The 12,493-nt window shown below is 28.9% G+C and overlaps 2 protein-coding genes and 1 non-coding gene across 3 annotated transcripts; 2 read left to right on the forward strand and 1 right to left on the reverse strand.

The window, feature by feature from the left end:
* The first annotated feature begins 1,337 nt into the window (after positions 1-1,337).
* LOC112800703 (uncharacterized) lies at positions 1,338-4,342 on the forward strand. The gene is made up of 6 exons (XM_025843067.3): positions 1,338-1,610; positions 1,754-1,842; positions 2,000-2,182; positions 3,143-3,244; positions 3,355-3,600; positions 3,868-4,342. Exons 2-6 carry the CDS (start codon positions 1,777-1,779, stop codon positions 4,135-4,137), a joined length of 867 nt encoding a protein of 288 aa, XP_025698852.1. The 5' UTR covers positions 1,338-1,610; positions 1,754-1,776; the 3' UTR covers positions 4,138-4,342.
* A 12-nt stretch (positions 4,343-4,354) lies between these two features.
* Positions 4,355-6,174, reverse strand: LOC112800704 (protein AE7-like 1). Its single transcript, XM_072196379.1, has 5 exons — positions 5,946-6,174; positions 5,630-5,733; positions 5,425-5,524; positions 4,901-4,946; positions 4,355-4,725 (listed from the first exon to the last, which is right to left on the reverse strand). The coding sequence occupies exons 1-5, from the start codon at positions 6,060-6,062 to the stop codon at positions 4,625-4,627; spliced, it is 468 nt and encodes a 155-aa protein (XP_072052480.1). The 5' UTR covers positions 6,063-6,174; the 3' UTR covers positions 4,355-4,624.
* A 2,356-nt stretch (positions 6,175-8,530) lies between these two features.
* On the forward strand, positions 8,531-8,604 carry TRNAI-UAU (transfer RNA isoleucine (anticodon UAU)). The gene has a single exon. It is a non-coding gene; the product is annotated as a tRNA-Ile (tRNA).
* Positions 8,605-12,493: the final 3,889 nt, after the last annotated feature.

A 12,493-nucleotide genomic window follows, 5' to 3' on the forward strand; every position in this document is an offset into this window, starting at 1 on the left:
AAATTTCTTTTCTACATAAAAAATAAAAAATCTTTCTTTTTTCTCTTCTTCTTTCTCTTTTCTTTCTCTTCTTCTTCTTTTTTTTGTTAGTTACTATCATTTTTATCATCATTATAATCGAATTTCATCTTCATAATTATTACCACAATACCACGGCATCGAACCAACTTTTCTTTTTTTTTTTTCGTTTTTTTATCGTGCCATTTTTGGAAAAAAGTAGGGTCAAAAAAGGTATTTATCCCAATAACAACAATAAAAATAATAACAATAACAATAATAATAACCATGATAATAATGATGATAATAACGATGATATCTGTGCTCTGTAGCAGTGTAGCGACAGCGTGGTTAGAGGCTTAGAGCACGTTATCCTTGCTTTTCTCGTGAGCCACCATGCATCACACCTTGAAATCTAAATATAGAGTGTGTATATCTAAAAAATCTTAAAAAATTTTATATCCAATGTAATATATATCTTTTTGTTTTTTTTTAATTTATTTGTATAAATAAAAATAGTAAATTTGATTAAAATAAAAATTTATGTGTTATTTTTATAAAGCTTAAGAATTTTAATATAATAAAAAAATTTAAACAAAAATGACAAAATTTTTAGAGCCTATTTGGATATATATGTTTCACACATATAAATACATGTTTCTTATTTAAATAAAAAGAAAAGGGGGCCACATATATGATATGATTTTATGCATCCAGATTGTACTCGTTTAATACCTCTGTACATATTTTATTTTATCATTTACTGAGTTTTACAAGTTTGTTTTATTAGATTTACTCGTGTTCAAAATTATATTACTTGAAAACTCTGAGATAAAAAAAAAACATTTTTATTATAACTAGATCACCTTCCTAGTTTCAATTATATTTAATCGTTAAAAATGAGATGCATATTATATTATGTAATTTTTTTATGTTTTACGATTCCAATATTTCATTTAGTATATATTGGATTTTGTTAAGTAGACAATAATTTTTAAAAATAATGTGAATATCAGGACTCTAAAATTGGTCTAATAAAATAAAAATACACTACATCTTTAAATTATTCACCTAAATCTTAATATTAGGATAATTATCTACACGTCTAGTGAACATCCAATATATCTATTATTCACATTGTTTAATATTTTCATTACTACTTATATTTTTTCATATTATAATTGTTCACTTCATCTTCTAATATAATAAATCAAGTACTAATTCGTTACCAATTGAAATTTCATTTAAAACTCAGATAATAATAAATTGCTACGTATACAAAATAAAATTTAAACTCTTGGATGCTTATTTAAGCTTACCAATGAAGTAACTAGTTTTTTATCTTTACTCCGCATATATCGTTTCCATAAAGTTATACTAATTAATCATACTGGACCCAGTATCTGTTAATGGAGTTTGGAGTATTCATTTGCATTTAACAACCGTTCGCTCTTCCTCGTCACTGATCTTGTACCGAATTACCGAAACGTCCCCTTCTTCTTGTTCTAACATACATATGATAATTTTTCATGATGAATAACATTAACAAGAGCTAAAAACTTATAAACAATTGCAATTTCTCTCTTCTTTTCTATCACTTTGTATTATTCCAGGTAAGTAACTCTTCACTTGAATCTCTTTTACTTTATAGAGTGACTCTTTCAATATCAATAATAATCTTAATCTTTTTTGAGCATGTAGTTCCAATTTTTTTTTATTTTCTAAAAGATTTTTTGAAAAAATTCATATGGTTCAGTTCTGGAATAATTTGCAATCAGCATGTTCCTTCTAAGGAAGAAAAGCCAGAATGAGCTGAAGAATGATTCCTCTTATCAAGATGCAAAGGTGAAGCTTTCTATATATAATATTTCTCTTTCATAGTTATGCTTGTTCATTATCATAACTATGCACCATGATTCGTCATGTGTTTGAGTTTGGGTTAGAAATGTTAGTAGAAAGAAAATATTATGTTGAGAATAAGGAACAAGTGAAAGTGAAACAGGTTAGTGAACTGAAGGCTTTTATTGGAACCCTGGCCCTAAGTGAGCGTAGTTTAAAGTACTGCACAGATGGATGCCTAAGAAGATACCTTGAAGCTCGGAACTGGGATCTTCATAAATCCAAGAAAATGCTTCTTGACTCGCTCAACTGGAGGTCCTCTTTTAAGCCCGAGGAAATTCGCTGGGTAACTTTCTTCCCAACATTATACTATTTTATACATCATACATTCAGATCAGATAAGTAGCGTTTTGTTTTTAGAAACTAGGACCGAAACTGGGGACAAAAATTCAATATTATGTTTAATGGTGTGGAACTAAAATTTCAATGTTAGAATTTAAAATTTCAGGCTTTTCAATATCTCCAAAAAGTGGGGATATAGTGAACTAAAATTTTTTTGGACAAAAATTGAAATTCTAAAGTAGCGTATGGTGGAGAGACAAAGACGGAAAGATTGAGACTGAGAGACAGAGATTAAGAGACAGAGATTGAAATAAATCTCAGTATTTTGTTTGATGTAAAGTGGAAACAGAAATTAAAACAAAAATGAAACTCTAATTTAATTTGTACAAAGGATAAAATTGAAATTAATTAATTAAAATGAGGATATTTTAGGTCTAAAATGTTATTAAAGTTTTAGTCTTAATCTCTAAAAAATTTAGTCCTTTGTGTCTTTATTTTTTGGAGATACTGAAATAATACTGAAATTTTAGGGACAAAAACAGAAATTTTAGTACCAGTCTTTGAACCAACAAACAGGATACTGAGTCTCAGTCTCTCCGTTTCTGTCTCAATACCTCAACAAACGTTACCCAATAACATTGATTCTCAAAAATACTTTTATTTAACTTTTCAAATTCTAAATATACTCTTCAATCTCTATATTTATCTTAAATTAAATATAATACTGAAACATAATTCTATCTAATATATTTTATATACAATACAAAAACTTAACTAAGTCTCCGTTTTTCAATCTCAGCCTCTCTATGATAACGGATTCAAGCCGTAGAATTATCATGTTAGGTGTCTATGCTACACTTTTTGAGACCATTTTTGGACCCTATATTGTCCTTGATAGCATGTATATAGCTAATATTAATAATTTGTGTTTGCGAATTGCAATTGAACTATTTCCTACAATCAGAGTGATGTAGCACATGAAGGTGAGACAGGGAAAGTCTTCAGAGCAAACCTTCATGACCGAGCTGGAAGAACTGTCCTTATAATGAAGCCAGGGATGCATAAGGTCAACATTTTAATCCACTTTGACTAAGCTACCTAAGTCTATATATAATAACTCAAGTAACTTTCCTTTTAGTTTTTAATAGATTGTTAACTTGGCAATTATATTATCAGAACACGACAACCCCGGAAGATGGCACCAAGTATTTTGTTTACCTAATGGAAAATGCCGTTCTTAATCTTCCTGAAGGACAAGAAAAGATGACATGGTTGCTAGACTTTGATGGATTTTCACTGACAACTAATATCCCTATCAAAACATCGCGTGATATTATTTACATTTTACAAAACCACTATCCAGAAAGGCTTGGTGTTGTTATTTTTTACAATCCACCAAGAATCTTTGAGGCCTTCTTCAAGGTTTGTTCCTCCCCCTCCCTTATATTTCACCTTTGGGTGGCGTTGCTTTATTCTCACCAAGTATTTTATTTTGTTTTTCTCATGCATCTTTTTAAGCTTTGCTATTTCTGCTTGTTTTGAGACAAAAGAAACAACACTGCCATGATAGAGACATGTCCTAATATCGTAAATGTTTTAGAACAATTGCGAATTCTATTTTGCACTAAATGGTTTTGAATGATGAGGTTTTAGCAGTGCCTGTTATTCTTACTACTTTGATTCTGATAGGCTGTGAGATACTTCATAGACCCCAAGACAGCACAGAAGTTGAATTTTGTATATCCTAATGATAAGGACAGTGTGGAGCTCATGAACTCGCTCTTCGACGTAGAAAATCTTCCTAGTGAATATGGGGGAAAAGCTTCTCTAAGATATGATCATGAAGAGTTCTCAAGATTGATGCTTGAGGACGATGTGAAAACTGCCCAGTTTTGGGGCCTTCATGAAAAGCCACACCACACTAATAATGGTCAATCTGGGGGAGATGTTGCATCATAATTCATAATCACAATGATCTCATGTAATGAATGATGATATATTTGTATTCTAAGGAAAATTTAGACGCAAGCTTGGAATTTGGAAATAATCACAAAACTCTAGTCTATTTTGTGAACATCAATTGCGATGTAGTTGCACACCTGAGTTAGTGAAAGACAAAGTAGAAATATATAACACTAGTTGTATTTGTCCTTACCAGATTAAAGTAGTCATGGTGTGAATCATAATATGGCTTATAGAAGCCGGGTGAACCTTAACATAATTATGCATAATCAGGTACCAAAACTTTACATCTCGATGTCTAACTTCACTTACAAAGCATATACATACACAAATATGAAATCAAAGGGCTAAAGCACAATCAAACACAATTTAGGTTTGGCAAGAGGAGGGGTGATATTGATGATACATACATGAAAATGAAACCAAAGAGCTAAAGCTTCATGAGGACTATCTATGCATTACTGTCACATTTAGTTTCTCACAGTTACAGTTCGTTGGAAGAGAGGCACTCCTCGACGAGCTCCCGCAGGTTGGGATTCTCCAATGCAGCAGCAACTCTCTCTTTATCATTTAACTGCTTATTCACTGCAACAACAGAAAATTGGTAGAATCCAAAACTTGTGTTATGATGAGGGTTGAGCATAGTTTTTAACAGAGAGAACATGGAACATAAAGTATTCATATTCAAATTCAGGGTGTAGTAGTAACCACAGAATCCTCATGCTAAACGCTGAAAAACAAAGGGAAATGGTAGCTTCACCTGATACTTCATCAGCATGAGATCCTGGAGACACTTTGATATCTACCTGCAAAAAGAAATTTCAGAGAGTCATATGCTACATGCCATTAACAAAATAATCAATAGTATAAAGGTTACATTCTCAATGCATACAAAAGAACTTTTATAACTTTATAATGATAAAAAAAATTATTAGTTATATTAATTCCTACTATTGCTGCAGAGAAAATTATGAGCATCCGTTAATTAGTACTTACTACTTCGCAATTGCTTGAATTAGTACAAAAAAAAATGTATAGTACATGGAAATGCTATTTTGACATAACAACAATGATGTTACTCCAACACGGTCCACAAGTATTTTTCATTGTCCGTCACAAAACAAATTAGCATAACAAATTATTATTATTATTATTATTATTAGATTTAATTTCTTTTTAATGAGAAAATAAAATAGGAGGCAATTAATTGAGAGTGGGAAAAAAGCAGGAGGTGCCATGTGGCAGACAAAGCAGAAGAGAAGGAAGGGGAACATGGTAACATACCTTATAATGAGGAGGGAAGAAGTGCTTCAGTTTCACTCTCAGACAAAGACCAATCACCGTCGCCATGCTGCAGTGCTGCACGGTCGGCGTAAATGTTATCCTAAACAATCAAATTACAAATATGAATTCAGGATCCATCAATTCCATAAATAAATAAATAAATTCAAAGATGAAAATAATCTATAAATTAAAAGTTAAAGCTCACAAAATCCGGCCAAGCTTGTCATCGACAGTAATAGATTCCTCGGAAAGAACACTTAGCTGCTCCAAGGAATAAGGATGTTCGGGATCCCTAATATCCCTCACGAAATTTGTCGAATCTTAGTTAAGGATCCGCAAAAACGTTATTCATCTTTTGAATTCAATTAATTAAATTCCATCGCAACAAAAACATGAAAATAAAATATATATATATATATAGCTGCAATAAACTAGAGTTTGACATGTTATTTTTCTAAATAGTACCAAATTAAAGAGAAAAAATTAAGAAGAAAGAAGAAGAAGGAGGAGGAAAAGAGGATATCATAAATATCGAGAGGATCAACAGCGTCATCAGTGGGATGGGGATCTTCGGAGCGAGAGATCCTCTCCTTCTTTTCGTGAACAACAGGGTTTGCATTTATCAGACCCAACGTCATCTTCAAGTTCTTCTTCTTCTTCAAAACTCACCGGGCTTTCTTTTCTCTTTCTGCAATTCCACTTCCGCTAATCAACTAATTTAGTGTGTGTTTGGATTTTAGTTTGTAAACAAAAATTTGTATAATTTTGATAAAAAGTAAGTTTGTATTGAAATGATTTATGTTTGGCATTTTTATATTAAAATAGATTATAGTAAAATAAATATAGTTTAGAATATAATACTCAAAATCACCTTTAGATGAAAAATTACTAAAATAGATATCAATTTAAATAATTTTTTATATTATTCTATCATTTTAATTTAAATATTTTTTTATTAATTAATTTTATAATAAAATTAATATATATATTATTTTAAATAAAAATAACATATAAAAATTAGCAAAATAAAATTATATATATAAGAGTATTTTTTTGTGACTATATATAAGAGTATTTAATTAAATATGTTATATTTTTTTAAAAATTTTAAATATTAACGTAAAAATATTAATTTAGTATTTTTTTACATTGTATTTTTGGTTTAATACTCTTAATAATTTTATTCTTAATATTATTTTAGAATCTAACGTGTATAATTTTATTAATATCTATAATTAAATTTTTATTTAATTTATCTTTTTTAATAGAATCATAATCTATATTATAAAAAATTATAATAAAAAACTATATATACCAGAATTATAATTATAAAAAATAATATTAAAAAAATAAAATTAAATGTTTATTTTGACAGTGATAAAAACAAATCTAAAAATTCTTGATAATGTATTTTAGATAGTATATTTTTAGTTCTCTTAGTACTCTTTTTTAGTACCTTATAATTTTTTACTATTATTATTATTATTTATGGTTAATTTTTTGTTTAATTTACTTTACCTAGTAGAATCAATAAATCATATTATAAAAAAATAATAATAAATATAATATACAAAAATCATAATTATAAGAATGTATAATGTTAAATAAAATTTAACAAAAAAATAAAAATAATAAATAATAGAAAAAAAGAGTTCATGTAAAAAGAAATAATAAGAAAAGAAGACAAATTCACCTAATAAGAATTCCATAAATAATACAATATCATGTCTATAGGATAGAATTGGTAAAGAAAAAATAGATGTTGAGGGTAAATGGCTAAAAGCCAGTTGGTGAAATGCATAAGCTATAAATTATTGCTTCTGGTAAACGTGGTTTTAAATATAAAATCACTTCTGCGATTGCCAAACTAAAAATTAGCCAAACAAAAAATGTGAAGTTTTCAAGAAGCTTAAATGTATTTTTTCTTTTCAAACAGATTTGTCAAACACACTCTTACTCGAATGAAATGGAATTGATCTCATATATTATATTATATTATTGAGATTATTATTAAACACTCCCTACTTTACTTTACCTGTTACCTCCAATTTCCACTTCCTCTACTTATATCAATAGTTCAATACTACTGTTTACTACTTTATATTCCGTTGACAGGTATCTGCACAAGTTTCATTTCACTATAATAATCAATTAAAAGGTATTTTTATAAAACAAACATAAGTAAATAAATATATTTATTTTATTTTATTTTATTCTATTCTATCATAAACTATTCTACTTTTTTTTTGGAAAAAATTATCAATGACTAAACAACACATACTGAGACAGAAATGTTTTTTACGAGGGTATAAAATTATGTGAACTTAAATTTTTTTGGCATAAAATTGTATATAATCATTATTATTCCCTCTCTTACTAACTAGTCCGGAACTGTATGATGCACGGGGCCAATTTTTTTTTCTCTAATGATTCAATATATTAAAAAGTTTATTGATATTTATATATTTTAAATATTATATATGTCAAGTATGATAAATTGTTACGACTCTTTCTTTTGATAAGAGAGCACAGTCATCCATGTCACCATCTGTGAAAATCAGTTTCTACACACACACACACACAAAATGAAGAGGGGGTGAAGAAGTAAGTTCTACATATGATAATTAATAGGTGAATGTATGGTGTTTTGAAATTGTACCTAATTTATTAAAAAAGATAAATAGATAATATTTAATAAATTTTAAATATTTTATTTTTTGTTTTAAGTATTTTATTTTTTATTTTTAAAAGTAAGTTAAGTAATTTAAGTATTATAATAAAAGACACTATAAAATTCATCTAATTAATAACGGACCTTGCCTTCTATTGATGATTATTACAACACATATTATTAATGGAAATCATCTCCATTGAAATTTGATAGAATATGATATGATATGATGTAGGATAGAGTACAACTTACCATATTAACGTGGCAAAACATTCATTGGAGCACTTTTCAAAACAAAAATGGTAGGTCATGTTATCTTCTAAATTAAAAAAAAAAACGATATGATGTTTGTTCATATTCAACCAATGCAGGAGGAATTTTCTTTTCTTGGAATTTACGTGTTTTATATGTAATTAATACAATATAAAACATCATGGTCCCGCAGCTCAGTTGGTTAGAGCGTTGGTCTTATGAGCCGAAGGTCGCGGGTTCGAGCCCCGCCGGAACCATTTTTAACTTTGCGAGGAGGTTAGCCACTATGCATTGTTATCCTCTAAATTAACCCAAAACTACATCCTAAAGAGTTCGAATCTAACACATTAATATCCTTAAAACACTTGCCAAATTCTTTTATTACTTTTTGTTTTTATTTTGATGAATACTTTGTATCGTAATAAGCAAATAAGATCAAAATGAAGGCCAAAATACCTTATCATAATTCTTTTACTCACTTTTACATAATAACCTAGATAACATCAAAGCTATACAACTGAAACAGGTGTTCATCAATGGATGTTGCACAAAATTATTTATAATAAAGGATATATATTCTACGTGAAAGGGAAAAAAAGAATTGAGATAGATCTTGTTTTTCATAATTTTTTTACCCACTTATACAGGATAACATCATAGTTATAAAACTTAAACAGTTGTTCATCAATGGATGTTGCACAAAACTATTTATAATAAAGGATATATAGTCTACGTGAAAGGGAAGAAAGAAAAAGAATTGAGATAGATCTTGTTTTTTCTCTTTATCCTCCGTTGAGCAAAAATGAATATTTTCATATACATAATTCTCTTCTTATAAAAAACAATATTCTCCTTGTTAATAATGACTTGCATTATTGTTGTTCTTTTTTCCGAAAACAAATGAAGGTGGTGAAGTAGTTGCTCTTTAGTTTAAGCCATTAGAAATTTAGAATAGTTTAATAATGTGTGGCTCTGGTGCATCTCTTTGCACTATAAATAGAGCTTAACAAAGCCCCTTCTATACCAAGCAAACACAAAACACAAAGTAAGTAACCAAGCATTCTTTTCTTAGCTTTGTATGCGGTTTGTTTTTGAGTGAGTTTTTTTTATAACAGTGAGCGTAAGATTATAAAAAAATGTGTGATAAAATTTTAAGTGGTATGAGCAATATACACTAAAATTTGATAATACCCTCTAAGTATTCATTAGGTACTATAAATTATAGTATAAAAATATCTAACTGTAATACATTATATTATAACTATCTTTAAATATAGTAGATATTTTTTGGAATATTAGTCCGAAATTTTTTATCCCGTGTATTTTGGAGATTTTTTAAAATTAAATTCTTTTTTTTTTATCTTCATCACTTTTCACATAAATTATTTAGCTCACTTTTGCTTCGACTTTATCCTATTCCTAACACTCTTAAAAAAATAATTTTATTCAACAGAAATAAAATTATTTGGGATAAACTATTAATTCTACCTATGAATTATCAATACGCTAACAAAAATAACTTTTCTTTTTTATTAACGGTAAAAATATCCTCAAATATTTAAAAATGTTATAAAATATCTAACCCTAGAAAAAAACCTTATTTATTAACGGAATTAACTGAAATAGCAAACGAAATACAAGGGTGGCTTTTGTAATTGATGATGTCGCATCGTTTAAAATTTAAGGTTTCAATTTCTGAATTAAAATTCTAATTTTTTAAATTAAATCCCTAATCTTTTAAATTTTTTCCTCCCTTATTTTTATTTTCAGATTTGTATCTCCTTTCTTCCTCAGTCAACATTTTTGATTCTTTCTCTCCACATTTTTTGTTGGTGTTGAAATAATGATAACAAATCTGTAGAGAGAAACATTCAATTAGTTTTTATTACTTTTGATTAAGTGTTGCAGGTCAAAATTAAAGTAACAGCAGTGGAAACAAGAAACAAGATTGCTGGTGGGCTTTCTAACTCTCAAAACCCAAAGAAATGAAACAAAGAAATCAATTGGATTCAATGGAGAGTCAAGCCAATCCAATTCCAAGTTAATCCATTCAAATTGAAGCCAACCAAAGCCGACATCCACAAGGTTTTCCTCGGTCAGACTCACGAAGAAAGAGAGAAAGCTTCTTCTTGGTTCATTCACTAGAGAAGAAAGAAAAAAAAGGTAAATCACAAAAGCAAATGTCTAATCGCCCTAATCAAATCAAGTTAAGTTAAGTTAGAATATAAATGTGATTTATTTTCATTTGTATGCAATTTATTTTTTTCACTCCTTCAAAGTTCTGTAACGACAATTTAGGATATATGGAGAAAGTGATTTCTGATAATCACTACTCTGAATCAAAGGCTCAAATTATTTCTTGGGGATAAAGCACTAACTCAAGGGTTTGGATTTGGGTTTATCATTGAACAACCTTTTTTTCTACTGCTCTGGGTCTTTGGTCAAGCAAAAAGAATCAGCTTTGAAATCCCTAATTTGAGGGTTAAATGAAGAGAGTGAGACGACAAGCTAAGGATCTCAGAGTTCAAATAGTTGACTTAAGGGAAATCTAAACCGTGAATCTGCACAAGGTACAAAAAGAAAATTGCTTTCCTGTTTTAAGCAAGGAGAGAGAACCCAAATTGAGAAGTAGAGTGAAATTCTCACTATTGAGTTTGAAGTCTTGAAAACATTGCACCTACACTAAAGGGAGCACTCCGCCAAGATGAAGAATGAAGTCTTGAGTTCTGTTGTTAGATTTAGTTCATCGTGTTTAAGCTGTTATTCATCATCTCCTTCATGTTTTACAATTTTGTATTTCGTTTCAATGTATATCTTTCTGTATTGTCTTTGAGAGGTAAAAGGATGAAAGAAAGACATTGAGAAAAAAGCTAAGAGTAAAAAAGGCTGAGTGAAATACTTGAGAGAAAAGTCAAGAGTGGATTCTGATTTACTTTGGTTGTAATTTTTTTGTCTTGTGTCAAGTACCTGTGAGGTATCCCTTACTAGTTTAGGTATTAGCATAACCAAGTCAAGTTTAGGAAGAAACTTGTGAGTCCATATATGATTATGTGAATCCTAGGAAATTGGTGTATGTAATACTTTGACTATAGTGAAAATTCCACCACTGTTATGGTGGAGACTGGATGTAGGTTGCATTGCATAAGGCAACTGAACCAGGATACATGACTGTGCTAATTTCTTCCTTTTTCTCACTGTTCTGTTTTCTGATATTTATGAGACAAAACGAAATTGTCTCTTAAATTTTTCGGTGCACAGTTTTAACAGAGATCAAGTTTAAGTTGGGTAATAGAGGATTAGTTTATTAAAGAAAAAAAAGACTATAGATTCAACTCCTCCTTCTCTAAGCCTTCTGTAACCTTCAAGATCTATTGCAAAACAATAAAAAAAACACTCTCTTCCCATGAGATTCCTCACGAAAAAGAGGGCATAACCTTCGTTTAACAAGACTACTAACAACAAAATAGCAACAAGAACCCATAAATTTAAAAATTCGATGGAGTTGGGGAGTGGAGAGGGAATGTATATGAGCAAAGAAGAGAGAGAGAGAGTTGTTGGCAAAAAAAGATTTTAGACGTAACAGATGCTACATTAGTATTTTTGTGTTGTCACATAAGTTAATTCCATTAAAAAATTGAAGTTTTTTATGCTCGGATGTTTTTGTAGCATTTTTAAATATTTAAAATATATTTTTGTCGTTAATAAAAGTAAGTCATTTTTGTCGATGTTCGAATAATTTGAAGATAGAATTGGCAATTTATCCAATTATTTGAGTGATAAAAAACTTTCATTTGAATTTAACATAATTACCTACTTAAAGATTTAAACTCAATATCTATGGCCGAATGAACAAATCTTCTTTATCAATTAAGCTACTTGTTTGTTGAAAAACTTAAGTTATGTTTGTGTAAAGAAGATTAGAAGTTTGAAAGAAAAATGATAGGAAATGTATAGATAAAAAATAAATAAAAAAAATTAGAACAATAAATTTATATTACAAAAGTACTACAATACTTCAATATAGATTAGACTAAACTAGTTAGTATTTCGTTAACTGTTTACTTTAAGCTATTCTCAAAGGATTGTCCAAAAACTAAGAAGGACATGGAACATATGTCTCACATACCATATTCTAATGTTGTTAGC

The sequence above is a fragment of the Arachis hypogaea genome, chromosome 5 (genome assembly GCF_003086295.3).
Source record: "Arachis hypogaea cultivar Tifrunner chromosome 5, arahy.Tifrunner.gnm2.J5K5, whole genome shotgun sequence".
NCBI lineage: Eukaryota > Viridiplantae > Streptophyta > Magnoliopsida > Fabales > Fabaceae > Arachis > Arachis hypogaea.